Genomic DNA, 19,832 nt, shown 5'->3' with positions numbered 1-19,832 from the left:
ATATACACACACGTGAGCCCAAATAAGAGTGTATATATACATATAAACACACAGAGATGGATTAAACATGATATACTGCATCTTGCTTTTTATCACTACACAGAAATGCTGAGCCAATTAAAATAAGTTTAATTTGTGTTTTACATTAAGATCAATGTTGCAATTGAAAAACATATAAATATATATAGATATGTTCATACATATTGATTTAATTTTATAGAATTCTGTGACGTGCTTTTCCACAAACGTTACCAAATTATTTTCCAAAAAGTCTGTAACAATCCATATTCCTTATCAGCAATGTAGAAGTTAACTTCCTCCCACCCTCCCAAATCCTCACCAACAATAGGTATTGTTCTTCTTGCTATGTGACCTTCGAATGGGGTATAAAATAACAACCCTCTAAAGCTTTATTTGCATGTCCCTGATTACTAGTGAGTTTGAGCACAATTGTATACATTTTGGTCATTTGGATTTACTTTTCTATGGTTGTGTCTTTATATTATTTACCCACATTTAGTGTTGTTTTCTTGTAAATGCTCATTGTATAGCACATATTATCATTATGTACTATATCACACAAATTGCTATAGTATAGATGTTAACTCTTTGTAACCCACATTAAAACTTCCTCCATATTTATATAATTAATATTTGACTGTCTTTTATTACAAAAAAATTGTTAATTTTTGCCACATACGTTTTCCCTGTGATTAGTCTACTTTCTCTCCCTCTTCTCCAGGCTTCCACTTTCCATCTTTAAAACAATTTAAAACATCTTTTTATGTATCACATCAAGGCCCTCAATGTAAACTGGGAATCCAATTTTGTTTTCTATGAATTGAAACACATTCGTCATGTATTAAATTTTCATATATATCTAGAGTCTCAATTCTTTTCTATCAATCCTGCTTATTCTTATTTAATGCAATTGCTTTTCTTACATTAACTGATTGATTCCAATGGGTGTATAGTATATGCTGATAGCTCATGAGTAAAGTTCTTCCCAATGGTCTTTTTTCTATTTTTGTAGAATTTTCTGACTATTCCTCTGTCTGAATCTTAAGATAATTTCATCCAATTTTAAATGCACTTTCCTAATGTGAATTTTATTACATTTATGTTAATTTTTAAAGATTTATATTTTTACACTAGCAATTTTTTTTTCATGTGTTTATATCTTGTTCAATTGCTTTTAGTAACATTTTCATAGTTTCCCTCTCTCCCCTGCCTCTATGGTCCTTTACCTTTCTTGGTAAGTTTATTATTTTTTTTGCTATTGTGAATGAAATATTTGTCCCATTAGCATTTCAATAGCTTATTGCTATTAAATTTTGTAGATCCATCTTGTTTCCAAATATTTTACAAAATCATCCTTCTTTAATTCTGTTTTTCCTAATCTCTATAGTTCCTAGGTATAGAATTATAGTTTTCTCTTGGCCTATATTTGTCCTGATTAGTTCACTTTTTAATACTGTCACATTCACTGGATTCTCCAAAATAATTTTTAACTGTATACAATGACAGTAGGCATTCCTGCTAGTTCTTTAAAGGAAAGAGTTTGTTTTAAATACTTGTAGGCGTTTTTCATAAATAACCTTCATTGTGTTTAGTTTCCTTCAATATCTATTTTACTCAAGAACCTTCATCAGGTATAGCTATAGAATCTTAGCAACAGTCTTTCAGCATCTATTGATGATTGTTTTCTTTAATTCACTTATGTAATTGTGTTAATAGATTTACTGATCAAAATACTCTTAATTCCTGGGGTACAATTATATTAACCATTTTAAAAACTGCTGCATTTTTATTTAGAATTTTCATTGGTATGTGTGAGATTACTCTAGGAGTTACTTTTTGTGTTTATCAGTTTTTCATATTAATGTTATAAAACCAAATGAAATTTTCCAAATTAATTAATGCGGTGAGGTATGCCTGGATAGCTCAGTCAGTTGAGCATCCAACTCTTAATTTCGGCTCAGGTCATGATTTCACAGTTCACGGGTTTGAGCCCCACATCTGGCTCTGTGCTGACAGCTTGGAGCCTGCTTGGGTTTCTCTCTTTTCCTCCTCTGGTTGTGCTCTAAATCTTTCAAAATAAATAAATAAACATTTTAAAATAATTTGAGATAATTTAAATAACACTGGAATTTTCTTGCAATCTTAGTACTTAATTTATTTATTTGTTTATTTATTTTAGAGAGGGAGCACACGAGCAGGAAGAGGGGCAGAGGAACAGAGAGAATCATAATGGCCATGCTCAGTGTGGAGCATTGGAATTTACTTACATACTTACTTATTTATTTATTTATTTTAGAGAGGGAGCACATGAGCAGGAAGAGGGGCAGAGGGAGAGGGAGAATCTTAAGGGCCATGCTCAGTGTGGAGCAGGACCCCGGCTTCAATCCCACCAACCATGAGATAATGAGCTGAAATCAAGAAGAGGATGCTTAACTGACTGATCTACCCAAATGCCCCTAAAGTGAGTTTTTAAGTCCATAATTTAAAAAGTGCTAACAGGGGCACCTGGCTGGCTCATTCATTTGGGTGGCCACCTCTTCATTTTGACTCAAGTCATGATCCCAGGGTTGGGGTATCAACTCCTGTGTTGGGCTCAACTCTGACAGCACAGACTCTACTTGGGATTCTCTCCTTCTCTCTCTCTGCTTCTCCCTCACACTTTCTCTCTCCCAAAATAATGTAAGAAACATTTTTAAAAAAATTTTAAAACCCTCATTTTTAAAAACCTCACTTTTGGGGTGCCTGGGTGGCTATCAGTTAAGTGACTGACTCTAGATTTTGACTCAGGTCGATTTTACAGTTGAGATCCACCATGTGTCTGCACTGAGTGCAGAGCCTGCTTACGATTCTCTCCCTCCCTCTGTCCCCACCCCTGCTTGTGTGCATGTGCCTGTGTACACAGCACACACTCTCAAAAAATGAAAAAATAATAAAATTTTAAAAATTCACTTTTATGTTGTTTGATAATTAATCTACTAACGTTATAAATTTCATCTTGGATGCTTTTGGTCATTTATGTTTTTCTAGGAAATTATCCATTTCCTCTAGGTTTTCCAATGTGTTGCTTATACAGTTGTATGCAGCATGTTAAAGTGAACATCTTTCTGTATCTTCATCTTATTTCACTTCTTGGCAGCATTCAAGATAATTGAAGACTGTACTTGTAAGTTTTGAGTTTCTTTTAATTCTTTTAAATATTTATTCATTTTTGAGAGACAGAGCATGAGTGGGAGAAGGGCAGAGAGAGAGGGAGACACAGAATCCCAAGCAGGCTCCAAGCTGTCAGCAGAAAGCCTGATGCGGGACTCGAACCCACAGACCACAAGATCATGACCTGAGCCGAAGTCAACTGAGCTACCCAGGTGCCCCTAAGTTTTGAGTTTCTTAAATTTTTTGAATGGGTGGTATTGATTCCTACCTTCAGTGTGATAAGGCAGAGGAATGTATGACAGATACTAACAGAAGATTACAGGAAATTTAAAAATTTAGTGCATTATTTTCTTGACATTTTTCATTTTCTGACGAGTAGTTTCCTCTCTGTAATTATGCAATTTATTACCCCTTTCCCATTTTCTATATTGTTTTGAAAAATTACAGCCTTATAATAGAGATCAGGAATTTGCTAACATTGTGGCTGATCCATTTGACAACAGTAAATATTGAATTTGACAACAGAGAATAGAATCACAAATATAGTCTTTTCATAAGCAAAGAATCAAATATTTAAACCAAAGGACAATTAGAGGGTGATGTCATCTCTAACATAGGCATACCTCTCTGAGATTTTCAATGTCCTTCAAGATCATAACTAATAAAAATATGACATAATACAACTGCTTATAATATGGACTTTCTACTTTTTATATTAAAATAATGCTTGCTATAACATGACTCTACTAAACTAGATTTCTGCAAAAGATAAAAATACTATCTGAACATGATAAAATAAAGTGAGCTTCCAGGAAAAGATTATCGTGACAAACTAAAACACAACTTCAGATGATGCAGTATAGCTAAAACAAAACAAAACAAAACACAAAACAGCCATTGAGTCTTCTGCAATCCAACCTTCGATGCAAAGGGATTCCATGGCTAGCCAGACAAACCATGTTCCTTTAGTTTTCCTCATACTTTAACAAATTAAATTATCTAGTGAATTACAGTCATTAAACTTGAAAAATGCTTCAATTAAATGGAAAAACTTCCCATGCAAACTCTCCAAATATCAAAGTAAGAGTCAAGATATTTTCTGCATAAAATTTCCACCTGGATATACCACTTTGAAGTGCTAAACTTTTAACTATTTTAAGTGGAAACTGGTATCACCAAATGGAACACATATCCTGCCTTCTTAAATACCAAATACTACCCATCTTGATTCAAATTCATTGTTAAACATTACTCGGATTAAGTTGATCATGGGTTGTTCTCAGGCACTAGAGTGTCCAGGATCCTTTGTTAAATTTTCTTAAGTTGCTACACTTTTAATGTTCACGTTAAATTTACGTTTTGGTTTCTTCTCCTACTATCAGCTGTTACATTTTTTGTCTAGGTGCCACTGGCAGGATCCTGTTGATACTTGTGATTTTTTTCTAGGAGCAGAAATCAGATAACCAAACTTACTGGAATTAGTTGTGAAGTGATAAGCAGACTCTGAAGATGGGGGCCTGAGGCACTCAATTCTTAGATGTTTCTAGTAGGTAGTTAATAAAATATCCACCATAATTTAAGAACAGTATTGAACAGAATTTTAAAACTCTTTGCAGAGGGAGAGTCTGATAGCATGTTTCTAATGGGAAACTATAGGAATCACAATAAGGAAGGCAGAACTATACAGATCAGCAACTGGCTTACGTAGCTTCCCATAAACTTATTAACAAATTAGGTTACAAAATACAAAAGCAATTTAATGAATCATCATATGAGGCATTAAACTCAAAGTTGAATTGTAATGTGCTTTCATAATACAACTTGCTTACTCATATGAATGAATCATTAATACCTCAAGCCTGCTCAACAGTTTTGTATACCTGATATTTATGTCATGGTGTGTTCATTTGCTGAGTAAGGCAATGAGTAGTTCCCTGGGGAAGGAGAAGCAAGCCTCAAAACAATCACTTGACAGTGATAGAGTTGTTTCTTTAAGGCTCTAGAAAACCAAAGTATGTATTTCAAGAGCTGTTATCTTCTGTTGTAACAATTCAGAAACAGTTGGTTATCAGATTATTCATTTTTTAAAGCAGATATGATAGAATTCAGTACATTTACAAGAGGAAGTGACAGCAACTGATAATAATGCTTATGTAAAGGGAGTCATTAAAAAACACCTTGCTACCATCCCAGGCTTCTGAAAAATCTGCACAGGTAGGAAAATATTTGGACACAGCTCTTTAACGTATTTTAAAAATTGAGAACGTGAGGAGCACAAACTATACTGAGTATAGCTCTCACACTTTGGGGATGTTAAAAGTATCTTTTATGAGATAATTAGTTTTCAATTCTTTATACACATTTAGTTGACAAAATTTAAAGTTGATAATTTCATTTTAGTCCCCACATGGTTAGGAAACTTCACCTTCTGTGAGATCTAAGTACGGGAATTGCTAGAATGAACATGTTGCTGTGCTGCAGTAAACTGTTTTAAAGAAAAGCATTTCATGATCACAGATCATGGATATTCAAACTTTTGGTACGGAAGATTTTCCCCAAAACCTCGTGACCATCTATGGAGAAATAATTGTTTAGTCTGACAGTGAAGCCCCTTAAACGTGCTGAAGAGAAGATTTTAGGAAAGAACACCCAGAGCCATAGTGACAGCAGTGGTAGACTTCTCCCTCTTCGCACATAAGGAGAGATGAACTATTTTGGACACACACCTTGTAAAACTGTTCAAAACCACAACTACATTTCTAACCCTAACTTTAAAATTCCTGCTTTTGGGGGGCCTGGGTGGCTCAGTCAGTTGAACGTCCAACTCCTGATTTCAGTTCAGGTCGTGATCTCGTGGTTAGTGGGTTTGAGCTCTGCGTGGGGCTCTGTATGGACACCACGGGGTCTGCCTGTGATTCTCTCTCCCTCTGTGCCCCTCCCCTGTTCTCTCCCTCTCTCTCTCTCTCTCGAAATAAATAAAAATAAAACATAAAAAAAAAAGGTTTTAAAATTCCTGCTGTTGGTCACAAGAGTCAAGATCACACAATAGATCCTACTGACATTTGTAATAAATTACAAATCTAGGTACCAGACTTAGTACAATGTCTCACACATACATGTGCTACCTATTAGCATATCCTTGTATATAAAAAAGACACAGTAAACTGACAGGATTGTACCTTTAATAGACAGACTTAAGGATAGTTATTAATATAGGAACTATAATATACAATAAAACTAAATAGACTCTTAAGCTAAAAAATTATGAAAGTTTTAAAGACTCTTCAAGTTTATTTGGCAAACTTTCTGTATTTTATGTTTTATTGGCTTACACTGTTATAAAGAGAAAAATGTATACCATTTTGAATACTGAACTGTTTATCATTTTAATATGAATTCAGATATACTTTATTTCTAATTGACCTTCAAATGGCAGCAGCTCATAAGTTTAGTAGAAGTATTCTTACCACCCCAACCCACCCTGTCATTCAGTCGAAGAGTTCAAGATACATACACAAAACACACACCTAAACAGACACAAACAAGACTTTTGTAAAGTAAACACATTTTTTATAATGTAAATAACTGTTCCTTTTTGGAACTTTCTATATCCATTTCAAGTCTTTTCTGAAATTGGGATATTCACACTTAATTAGACACAATCTTTATAAAGCAAAGCACTTATCTCTTTGAAAACTCAAGTAATTCTTGAGAGCAATATGTTTCTTATTGATCTAAAAAGAACAGTGTGGCAGTCCAAAAAAAAAATCACTTCAAAAGCTCAAAACAGAAGAGGACTGAAAAACAATATGTTTAATAGTGTATAGAGAAAATTTCTAAGTGTAGAGTCTATTAAAAATATTGACATTTAAAGGAATAGCTTTGGACACAGTGGCAAAAACTTAAATTTTTCTCAGTTAATTAAAACCAAGAGTGTTGATTTATTTAGGAAAATAACATTAAGTCTCTGAAGTAAGAATGAAAGGGTTGTACGATTTAATTTCTATATAAATGATTGTTTGAATATATAAAGTATCAAATATGAACAGTAGTGTAACAAGAAAATAAATTGGCAGAAATAATTACTCAATGAGTAGTAATAATTAAGACCACCATTTGAAAGATCTTCTATACACAAAGAATGAAAAAATATTATTTTAAGATTTTACAGCACACAACTGAATTCAATCCTAATTCATTATTATTATACTTCTTTCTTCTTCAGTATTAGTGGCCCCACATTATCTCCTGTCAACTCATTGTGTTTATTATGTGAACCATCACAGGCAGGAAACTAGAAAGGAAAAAGAATTACAAGTATTATTTTTAAAATGATTCAACAAGTAGAAATATATGTGAAATGCTATTATAAAGCACACGACTTTGAAAAACAAATCATCAGACAGCTTTCCTGAATAATGTATATTCTACACCTAACCTAACTGCATTCTAATATCACAGCAAATCTAACAACTTTAAATAGTTACTTTATTATTTGACATTGGTTTTAAATAAAAAGCTTTGGATTGACTATTCCAAGAGTCAATAAAACAGGCTTAAAGGGGGATCAAAATAATCTCTTGTTTTCTGTGGAGCTCCAAATTAGAGCTTACCTCTTCACTTATTTAAGTTTGAAAAGAATGTACAGTTAACCTTGAACAACCCAGGTTAGAATTGTGTGGGTGCACTGAACTGTGGATTGTTTTTTTGATAAACACAGTATAGTACTGTAAATGAATTTTCTCTTCCTTATGGTTTTATTACTAACATTTTTCTCTAGCTTACTTCAGTGTAAGAATAAAGTATGTAATACATCTAACATGTAAGATATGTGTTGACTGTTTATGTCATCAGTAAGGCTTCTGGTCAACAATAAACTAGTAAGTTTTTGGGGGAGTCAAAAGTTATACCCAGATTTGACTATGCAGGTGATTGGTGCCCCAGCCTCCATGTTGTTCAAGGCTCAACTGTAATTTAAATTCAAAATACATAATTTCATGTTTTCTTACCATAAAACTCACACATATTGTAAAATTTTGGAAAACATTTTAAAATGCATTTTAAAAAATTCACTCAATAAGTAACAATAATCAATATTTTTATATAATTTTTCCTCTGCATTTACTATGTGTATCTCTTTTTTAAAAAATAAAATTGGGATCATACTGTACTGTGCTTTTATTAATTACATCATGCTCTCCTGTCATTGAAATATTCTTTAAAAACATTACTTGGAATGGTTTCCTAATAACCCATAATTTGTATTATACTATTCTTTAATCATTCCTATTTTCAGACATCTAGATTATTTCCAAAACTTTGCTATTACAATAAGTGTTGTGATGAACATTATTATACTTAAAACTTCAAATAGTCTATGATCAAAGTACTTGAAGAAAACAGATCTACTTATATTCATCACTCCATACTCATTTTTATTTCCACACTATAAATCATCCATAATTACAGCTGCCACTTATTAGCTTATCTATATATAAGGAACTGTACATACAGCATCACACTAAATCCTAAAAGATGTTTGTGATGTTGAAATATTATCAGAAAAAAACCCCTGAACATCAGAGATTAAAGATTCTGTAACCTGCCCAACCAAAGTCATACTGTAAGAGGCAGACATCAGTTTCGAAAACATCAGATTTCTATTCTTCCCTTTTCTAATGTAGGTAAGTATCCATCATAACATGCATAAAACTTTAATGTAGGAATATAAAATTTCAGTACTGAATACTGTGGAAAAATCTTTGATCTCAGAGAACTTCAAAACTAAGGATTTACAAAGCAGAACAATTTTAACTGCACAAAGTTTCAGAGCACGTGCAAGCAGACATCTTACCGTCTTAGAACGCCAACACCTACAATAAGCTGCTTTAGCGAGACACAAATCTTCAATGTTTATTTCATTCACCACTTTGGGATTTTCCTTTTGTATTTTAAGATTAATCAAGCTATCCTTCTGCTGTTTTTTCTTCGGGAGGAATGGACGAATTGCAAGGTAGCCAAGTAGTGCAAGTACACCAAGGAAAGGCAATAACCGAAGCCATTCTGAAACTAAACATGTACAGATTTAACAGTCTGCAACACTCTTTAATAGAACTCAAACAGCACGTGTCATGCTTAAATTTATTCTTTATCTATTCTTTACTTCTCACATTAATTTCTTGACTAACTTATCTATACGTCTATGAATAATAACATAGTGAAGCCACCTATATATCTCTAAGCCCACCTTGTTTGATTTGTGGGCTACCTGAAGACTTGTGAAACTGGAACACAAAGTTTTGAGAAATGTATCATATCAAATATCCTATTTCATTATCCTTACACCAAGTATATTTGCATTTACCTTTATTTTTATTTCAGGAATAATGATCACCAGAATTACACAGTTCAACATTTTATAGGTTTAGAAAACATTTCTACCATGTCTAAAATCATACAACAGAATACCCAAGAATATTCCATTGATTTAGAATTTCAGACAGAATATGCCTTCAATGCTTTAAGTTACATTTTTGGTAAGACAGTGACTCCTAAAGAAATGTTGTCTGAAAGCTGCTATTTTAAAGAACTAATTAAAATTTTCATACACGAATCTTCTCATTATTAGATACATCTAATTCCCTAAGTGTTCATTAAATGCCTTATGGGGCACTCAGGACTGTCATGGGGGGGGTGGGGTCAGGAAATACTAAGTAATATAAATAAAATGGTCTCTATGTCTATGAAGACAAACACATAAGGAAACCAAGATAAACATTTAAGCATCATTCATCAAATGTTGGCTAGTGCCCTCCCTCTGTGGGGCTCTGCAGAGAATCCTTTCTGTTCTTAAATATTATCATTTGACAATCTTCACTGAGTACTTACCTGATATCTTGCTCTGCACTATGTAAAAATCACTTAAGATTATGTGCCAAGGCATGCTAATTAATGTTAGTAATAGACTATGCTAAGAGTATAACTGTATTATCTTATTTAACTCTGTTAAGCTGTGTTAGCTTAAAACATTTGGTAGGTACCATTATTATTCCCATTTTTCACGTGGGTAAACTGCAGCTGCATAAGCAGGTTTAGTACAGGACAATAAATCCAAAGTCTAGTTTTCAATCATGATAAATAAAATCCAACATTAAAAATTTTATCTGTCCTTCTCTTGATAAGACTATTCCCCAAAGATAATTGTTCTATTTATTAAAAGAAAAAAATTATAATCCTTAATGTATATTTATCTATTTACTTATTTATTGCAAGAACACATGCAAGCAGGGGACAGGGGAGAGAGAAACGAAGCGAGAAAGGAAGAGAGAGAGAAAGAGAGAGAGAGAGCCCCAAGCAGGTTCTGCACTGTCAGTACAGCACCCAATGCAATGTGGGGCTTGATATCATCAACTGGGAGATGATCACCTGGGCAGAAATCAAGAGTTGGATGCTTAACCGACTGATCCATCCAGATGCCCTAAGATAATTTTAGATTATAATAAGAGCCATAAAGGAAACAGACAGGATGCTGAAAGAAAGAAAAAGATTATCCTAGGGACCAAGCAGTAGGTTGACTTCAACTTTCAGTAAGGAAGTCAGGAAGGAAAAAAAAGATCTTTAAGTCAAGACCTAAAGATGAGAAGGTGGGGGGCTCATAGACTTGAGAAAAGAACTTTCAAGGCACAAGGAAGAGTCCATGTAGAAGCAGCTTCCAACTTCACAGCACTGTTGGGAGGAATGAATGAAGTTAGAAACCACTAGAAAAACTACAGAGCACTCTGTGAAAGGATGCTACTAACGCATTTTGCCCTGAAACTACAGTTATGTAAACATGTCTCCTCCCCCACTCCCTCTCCTCTAACAGAGAGGTCTATTAACCAAGACTTCAATTAATTTTACCTGAATTGAATCTGTACTCCATTAAACTGACATTAAAGATAACTCCTATTAGATATGCACTTGTTTGCCTTTGTTCAAGGCCTATGAATGATAACAGTGTAAGTTAACAGATAAGAATTGTTTAAAATATTTAAGAAAAAAACTTTAAGCACTCTCAACAAATATAAAACCTCATAGACGGATTAGGTGATAAAACAGGTGAAGATACAAAAATTACAAGACACAGTCCCTACCCTCAAAGAAGCTTTTCACCTAGTATGGACTACAGATCTATATATTTAAAAAAAAAAAAGGATTAAGTATTATATAGTATGTGCAATTATAAAATTTTTTTTTATGTTTTATTTATTTCTAGGAGAGAGAAACAGCGTGAGCAGGGGAGGGTCAGAGAGAGAGGGAGGCACAGAATCTGAAACAGGCTCCAGGCTCTGAGCTGGCAGTCAGCACAGAGCCCGACGCGGGGCTTGAACCCATGAACCGCGAGATCATGACCTAAGCAAAAGTTGGACGCTTAACCGACTAAGCCACCCAGGTGCCCCTAGTATGTGCAATTATAAATAAGCAATACAGAAGACATGATTAACTCTGCAGGGATGAGCAAAGACTTTACAGAGAGGATATGGCACCTAACCAGGTTTCTGAAAGATTAAATAAGACTACAGAAGTCCATAGGCTGAAGGGAGGAGGAGCTACCTTTCACACAGAAGAAACAGCATAAGCAAAGACACAGAGATACAATGTGCATGAAACGTTGGGGGAAGTAAGCATAACAATATTGCTGGAATATGATGAAATAAGAGAGGGACTTTAGAAGTGGTCAGGTGCCAATGAGAAAGAATGAAATCTGGCCATTTGTAGCAAAATGGATGGAACTCGAGGGTGTTATGCTGAGCGAAATAAGTCAGGCAGAGAAGGACAGATACCATATGTTTGCACGTATAGGAGGATTAGGAGGAACTGAATGGAGGACTGTGGGGGAGGAGAAGGGGAAAAACAGTTGGGGAGAGGAAGGGAGACAAACCATGAGAGACTCTTGAATGCTGAGAACAAACTGAGGGCTGATGAGGGTGGGGGAAAGGGAAAGGAGGGTGATGGGCACTTGTTGGGATGAGCACTAGGTGTTATATGTAAACCAACTTCATAATAAACTATTTAAGAAAAAAAAAGAAGTGGTCAGGTGCCAGATGATAAAAATCAATAGGTAGGTAATAATCTACCCGGTATATAAAAGGCAACCATTGATATTAATGAATATCATTGAATATTAATATAATTGGAAAGCTGTTGATTTATGGACTCAGAATTATGGTATCAGATTGACGATGGACTAGTGGAGAGACAGAGGGAAGAGCAGAGAGGAATGTTAGTGGGAGGGCAAGAGGCAAGACAATCTGTTAGAATTCCACTGAAATAATCCCCCACCCCCAAATACTGCAAGCTTAAACTAAGGCAGTGGCCATTAAAGCAAAGAGGACAAATGTATCCCCTAAAACTGCCTAAAAAGTATATACGTCGATGTGTGCATGCATTTTTTGAGGAGATAGTCTGATGCTTTTACTGGGATCACAAAGTAAGTCTGCAATCAATTTTCACCTACCTTGAAACTTAAGAACCACTAACTCAGGCAGTAAAATCAATAGGATTGGGTGAGTGATCAAGTATGGAGCATGAGGTTAATGAAGTGAGGCTCCTTCATGATTCCCAGATTTCTGGTTTATTATCTCGATGAATGGATATACTGGTCTCTAATTTAAAAACACAACAGAACAGAATAGAAGAAGGGCAGTTTTAAGCAGCTAGAGACCAGTGCAGTGTTGTAAAAGAAAGGGGAAAATAGGAAGAAAAATATTCCTTAAAGAATATAAGGGAGAGACTAAAGGTCTACAGTTAACAGTAAAAAATTAGGAATACTGATGGATGGCATAAGTCATGGCTTTCTTTGAAACAGTGAAATAGTCTAATGTGGAAGTTGCTCTTCAGAGTCTAAAAGATGCCAACTCTTGGGGCACCTGGGTGGCTCAGTTGGTTAAGCATCTAACTCTCGATTTTAGCTCAGGTCATGATCTCACAGCTTGTAGGACTGAGCCCCGCGTCAGGCTCTGCGCTGACAGCAGAGAGCCTGCTTGGGATTCTGTCTCCCTCTCTCTAACCCTACCCCACGTTCTCAAAAATAAATAAATAAATGTTAAAAAAAAAAAAAAAGATGTTAACTCTCTCTGCTCTCCCAGAAGGACAAGAAAAATAGAGGAAGAAAATATATCACTGAGAGAGCTACAGGGGAAGTGGTTTAGTAAGGGACAGCTTTGTTTCATTTAGGGTGAGGAGGTGCATCTATGAAAAATTATCAGGTAGACAGGCCAGGGGTACATCTGGGTGGCTCAGTCCATTAAGCGTCTGACTGTGGTTCAGGTCATGATCTCGCAGTTCATGAGTTTGAGCCCTGTGTCAGGATCTGTGTTGACAGCTCAGAGCCTGGAGCCTGCTTCATTTTCTGTGTCTCCCTCTCTCTCTGTCCCTCCACTGCCTGTGCTCTGTCTCCCTCTCTCAAAAATAAACATTAAAAATTGTTTTTGATAAAATAAAAAGTAGACAGCCAGGAGAAGATAACAGTGTGAGAGAACATCAGGGGCTATGGGGTGGGGTAAGTATTTTGGGCTGTAATTAAATCAAGGAGATTGGAGATGGAACTGACTGACCTCAACATTCAATCCACTAAAAACACACTCAGGCAACATTTTGCCTATTCATTTGAATGTAAAAGGCTTGAATTTCCTTACATTTTTTTCCTTTACTTGAAATTTTTCCCTTCAGGAAGACTTTTTTTCTCCACCAGTGAAATTCTCTTGTTTCCACTTTTTTTTAATTACCTGTTTCTAAGTTAAAAACAAAAATTAGACCACACTAATACTAAAAAACCAAGCAGGGTTTTAATATGCATTTTGCAATATTCTATTTTCCACTATTAAGATAAACAACAAACAGACTCAGAAGGTAGAGTAAAAGAACTAGTACCATCAGAGAAACAAACTGTACACAGAATAGAACATTTCAAAGCAACTTGAGGAGCAAGCAATTTTAACATAAATTTTTTGAAAGTTTAAATGTTGTTAAAAGAAGGTACAGTATCTCCTTAGAGAATCTGGTTTAAGACAGGGCAGATTCATACTTTTATAAAGACAGGCTACAGGGGCTCCTGCGTGGCTCAGCTAGTTAAGCATCAGACTGTTGATTTCGGCTCAGGTCATGATCTCACGGTCATGAGATCGAACCCTGTGTGGGGCTCTGCACTGGGCGTGGAGCCTGCTTAAGATTCTCTCTCTCCCTCTCTCTGTGACCCTCTCCCACCCACGTGCACTCTCTCTGAAAATAAACTTTTTTTTTTAATTATGTTTATTTATTTTTGAGAGAAAGAGAGAGAGAGACTCTGTGAGTTGGGGAGAGGCAGACACAATGCACATCAGCTCTAGGCACTGAGCTGTCAGCACAGAGCCCGACGGAGGGCTAGAACTCACAAACTGTGAGATCATCACCGGAGGTGAAGTTGGACGCTTAACAAACTGAGCCACCCAGGCACCCCTGAAAATAAACATAAAAAAACAAACAAACAAACACCAGGCTACCTATTACAACCTATTCCTGACCAAGATATATAATCAAATACTATGATAAAAATATTTCTAAAAGTACACATAGACATATATGGATCTCAATGAGGAATTATATTCTAGGAAACTAGGACAGATGTTTTTGCCTCCTCAAAATGTGGCATATAAAAATAATATTGGCAACTTGGTTGCTGATAATTTAATAACAGAATTTCTTGTGTATCATTTACAGGTAAAACACAGAAATGATTTATATTCTGGACTGCAAAAAGAGGAAAGTAAAATATTTTCAATGGATGGTTTTACTATTCCTACTCAAAACCTAATACAGACTGTTCAGGACCAAAATCCAATAGAATGAAATTAATGATCAATTTAAAAATCTTTTTTCCATTCATTATTATGAACAGAACAGTGTCTCAGTGTCTGGAACATTTCTGGAACCAAGTCCTCAATAAATACCTGATGACTTGAGGAATTTTACACTGCAAAGTAGTTAGACAGCAGAAAATGTTTTAATGAAACTGATATTGTTCCCCACAAAGCCTCGTATAATCTTTAATTACACTATTTTTAAATGTTTATTTATTTTTGAAGGAGAGAGAGACAGACAGAGCATGAGTGGGGGAGGGGAGGAGAAAGAGGGAGACACAGAATCCGAAACTGGCTCCAAGCTCTAAGCTGTCAGCACAGAGTCTGACATGGGGCTCGAACTCATAACCTCAAGATCATGACCTGAGCTGAAGTTTGATGCTTAATCAACTGACCAACTGACCAACCGGGCGCCCCTTTAATTACACTAATGTTTAAATACAGTTGGTCTAACTAGGAAGAGGGGAAAAAACTTTTATAACTTATAGTAACTATGTAAATATCTTCCCAAATTCTCAAAGAGTTTTCTAAAATAAAATTCTTTTACCTTTAAGAAATACCTTTATTATCTATATATTAATAAAAGCAACTTTCTAGTTTGAACTTAGTCGTTTCTTATACATTCCTACTGAGAAACCTCACCTTTTGTTCCATTTCTTTAAAAAAAAAAAAAGAGGTACATTTTACCTACAAGAAAATAAACAGATCTTAGGTGTTTACCTCTGAGTTGTGACAAATATACCCCAGTAGCCTCTACTGAAAATATGTAAAAACATGCAAAATCCTCCATCACCCAAGAAAGTATTCTTCTGCCCTTTCTAGTCTATTCTTCCACCACTGATGTCTCGTATCAAAACAACTTCTCTCAATATAAAGCTTCTGAGATTCATCCATGGAACACTAATAATTCATTCCTTTTTATTGCTAACCAGTATTCCACTTTGAATATACTATAATTTATTTATCCACTCTCCTGTTGTTAAATATTCAGGTTGCGTCCAGTTTGGAACTACTATAAATAAGGCTACTATAAGCATGCTTGTAGAAATCTTCTTATGGATACAGGTTTTCAACTCTGTTCCACTTCTAAATACTTTGTTCAAAAGTGGCCCTTTCTGGATAAACAGAGCTAATAGCTTTAATGCTGTCAGCTCTGACATGTTTATGTTACTCTGGAAAAAACAATATGATAGTCTTGGTAGTCATTGCTTCATTTTTAGGAGCAAGACCGTTATGTTTCCAAAACCAAACAAGGTCAAGAAGGGCAAAGCTATATATTTAAAGTTTCATGGCAAGCTTTTTTGGTTTGCTTGTGTTTCAAATGTTTTATTTATTTTTTGAGAGAGAGAGCTAGAGACAGCGTGAGCAGGGGAGGGTCAGAGAGAGAGGGAGACACAGAAACTGAAGCAGGCTCTGGGCTCCAAGCTAGCTGTCAGCACGGAGCCCGACGTGGGGCTCAAACCCACAAACCGTGAGATCACAACCTGAGCTGAAGTCGGACACCTAGCCGACTGAGCCACCCAGGCACCCCCATAGCAAGCTTTTAAATCCACAAGCAAACTGTTTCTGACTTTAGGAAGATTTTGTTGACGTTCTATTTTAAAAGTTTACACAACAGGGAAAGTTTTTTTAAAGGTCAAAGTATTCCAACAGACTATATACTTCCAAGCAATATACAAACTTATCTTAAAAGTCTCACTGTTAAAAATGTGACCTAAACAAAAATAGATAAGTTGTTTCTCATAGATAAGGGCTGTCTGTAAATAGTGCATGGTGATTAAGGATCTCCAAGTGTTTAGTAAGAATGCAGAGTCATCATGAGAGAGTCTATTGCTTTAAAAAACCACTAGATCTAAATAGGGAAGAAAAAACAGGCAAAAATAATGTAAACTGTAACTTTGTTTGCTCTAATTTTCACAGATAGAAAATGGAAACACTTTTGGTCTCCTAGACATTTTAAACAACTGCTGAGAAGTTATCTTTCAGGTTTTTGACTCAACAAAAGTCTACGTATGGATTCTATGAGTAGCTCAATCAAGATAGACAGATGTAATTAGCTACTGAAATCTACCCTGAAGGGGAGACTCAGAGTGGAAACTGGTCATTGGAAATTTTCTTTCATAGTGCTCCAAAACCGATTCTGCAACTGTTATAATGTCACAGTCCAATATGAAACAGACTACCTCAATTTTTTATAAAGCAGTTATTACAAACATGTTAATGTTTACTAATAAGTAAACAATATGAGAACTAAAGGGCAGACACATTGTAATGGAACTAAATACATATTTTTAAGATATTTATCAGAGTTATCACTATTTCTGAGAATCAGTCCTCAGTTTAAGTATTTAGCAGCTTTGAAGAAGTTTCTATGTATTACTGATTTAAGAAGGGAAAGGTCTCGAGTTTCCTTAATGCCTTTAATAGAAATTAAATATTTGTTGACAGTGAAGATCTTTAAGGCAAAAAAAAGCTTCTAAAATCTAGCCACTAAATAAAACATCATACTTTCTACTGCTCCAACTATATTCTATTTATAGAAAATTAAAACTAATATAAAACCAGCCACCAATGAAAACAACACACTTAATTCAGGTTACACTGGAGGGGGGAATAAGGAGACTTTTTTCCTTTTCTTTTTTGACTGTTAAAAACTTGGCAATTTATACAAATTATTAATATAAGTTGGCAACTGGGAACAAATGTCACAAAATGATCATATTCTTTATTACTATTTTGGTGAATACATTCAGGGGGTATAATTCAAAAGAGAAAAAGCTAACAATTGGTACAGGGCTACTTAACCACTGATTATTATGAATAAAATATATATACATACAAACATTCCAAATTTCCAGCTGCAGGGGAATGGTTAAGTGTACCATGATGTTAAACTAAAAGAAGATTTTATAGTTGTTAGAAAAGATGAAGAACACGTTAAAATATATAAAGTTCTAAAATAAAAGCAATGATAAAGGGTTTTTAAAACGTCAAAATTTTATATAACTGCTGAAAATCCATCAGAATAATAGGATCAAAAGAAGACTTTGACGTTTACAAATAGTTGATTTGACACATTTTTTTCATTTTGTTACTTTTATGCTGCTTTTGATGTTTAGATATTTAACGTTAATTATTCAGTTACTATACTTTCTATTTAATTACATGCTTGCAGGGGACACCTGAGTGTCTCAGTTCCTTAAGCGGTTAAGCATCCCACTTGGCTCAGGTCATGATCTCAGGGTTTGTGAGTTCATACCCCACATCCAGCTCTCTACTGTCAGTCTGAAGCCTGCTTCCGGTTTTCTATCCCCCTACGCCTCCCCTTTGAAATAAACTTAAAAAAAAATTACATGCTTCCGACCAATCCATAATTCAAAGAATCTCCAGATTTGGAATGTTATCCAGTACACTGCATCTAAATCTATTACTGGACTACTTTCATTTTTTAAAGACTGTTCCTTTTTTAGGGATGGTATTCTCTTAAAAAAACAACCAAACAAAACCTTCGCTGTGTTGGGGGTGAAATCCATCTCCCAGTAATTTTCACTGACTTGTTCCTAGGTCTGTCTTTTGGTCTAGACAGAATAAATTTTATTCTTCTTCCACCAGTAAGCCTTCCAAATGCTACGTTTTACGTCAGCTACCATAGAACTCCAGACCGTTCCAGGGTAAGCAACCCTACTTCTCTCAAAATTATCTTATTTCGTGTTCCATTCCCTGACATTCAAGACATGAGTTCAAAGTTTGCCAAATCAATATGGTGGGTTTTTTTTTTTTTCTCTCTCTCACCACCCTAATCAGTCTCGGTCTGGTTTACAAATACCCCACTTCTACTGTTAACAATCCCAACAAAGTCTCCCAAGTGTTGACTGCATTCTGGAAATTTTCTTTCTTTTGATATGAAATCCTGAGTTGTGAGTTGTTTTTTTGTAGAGGAGGGATCGTAAGCACAGAATGTTACAAACAGTCACTAAATTTCATTTTCTAACATCTGGTCCATCGTACTAGCCTTTGAACACCTTCTGGCTAACTGCTTTCCTCAAGTTACCTTAACTGCCCTGGCCCACGGTAATGAAGTTGACCTAAAATGCCCCGGGGTAGTTCAAGACTTCCCTATGGGAATGGAGGCTACTCTCCAATTTTGTTACCAAATAAAGCTTCCACAGACGTATTGCGTGCCTGTTTCTCTCCCACGCACACACAAGCTGTGGGTAAAACAGCGCCGAGAGCTGGAAATGCCTAACTCACAGCACCTTTGATAACGACGACTTTAAAATAAAAAGCACACTGCAGAGACCGATGGAGATGAAAAATAAGGGCCCCTCACCAACTCAGCACCTTCTCTGAAAAAACCTGGTCTCCCTTCACGGAAGGACACGGAAGAGCCACTAGGAAGACGCCACAGGGCCCCCAAGAACCGAGAGGTGGAATCACGCGCGCTCCGCGGCGGCTGCGCCAGCGCTCACCCCCGCCCTCTGCGCACAGGATCAGGGGTAACGCGCCACTCGCCAAGCTCCGCCCCGCCCCTTAGCCGGAGGATGTTTAGACCACCCCCGCCTCCCACCTTGAGAAACTTGCAAGGATGGGGACCGGCTGAAGGCGAGGGTTACCTGTGAGCCGGGCGAACCCGGTAATGCTCTCGGGGACAGGGAGCCGCTTTAGATACGCGGGCAGCTGCACCTTCACGATGCGGGCCACGCTCTCCAGCACCATCCTCGCGAGCAGCGTCCACTCCCCTCCGAGGCCGCGCCGCTCTCCGGCTGCGCTGCCGCGCCTGCGNGC

At 36.0% G+C, this 19,832-nt stretch overlaps 1 protein-coding gene across 1 annotated transcript; it reads right to left on the bottom strand.

Moving 5' to 3' along the window:
• Window positions 1-6,333: 6,333 nt before the first annotated feature.
• On the bottom strand, window positions 6,334-19,823 carry CISD2 (CDGSH iron sulfur domain 2). The gene is made up of 3 exons (XM_077755762.1): window positions 19,661-19,823; window positions 9,026-9,240; window positions 6,334-7,465 (listed from the first exon to the last, which is right to left on the bottom strand). The coding sequence occupies exons 1-3, from the start codon at window positions 19,761-19,763 to the stop codon at window positions 7,376-7,378; spliced, it is 408 nt and encodes a 135-aa protein (XP_077611888.1). The 5' UTR covers window positions 19,764-19,823; the 3' UTR covers window positions 6,334-7,375.
• Between the last annotated feature and the right edge of the window lie 9 nt (window positions 19,824-19,832).

The sequence above is a fragment of the Crocuta crocuta genome, unplaced genomic scaffold (genome assembly GCF_008692635.1).
Source record: "Crocuta crocuta isolate KB4526 unplaced genomic scaffold, BGI_CrCroc_1.0 scaffold92, whole genome shotgun sequence".
Classification (NCBI taxonomy): Eukaryota; Metazoa; Chordata; class Mammalia; order Carnivora; family Hyaenidae; genus Crocuta; species Crocuta crocuta.
The sequence above is the reverse complement of the archived record's forward strand: the minus strand, read 5'-3'. Positions and strand labels throughout refer to the sequence as shown.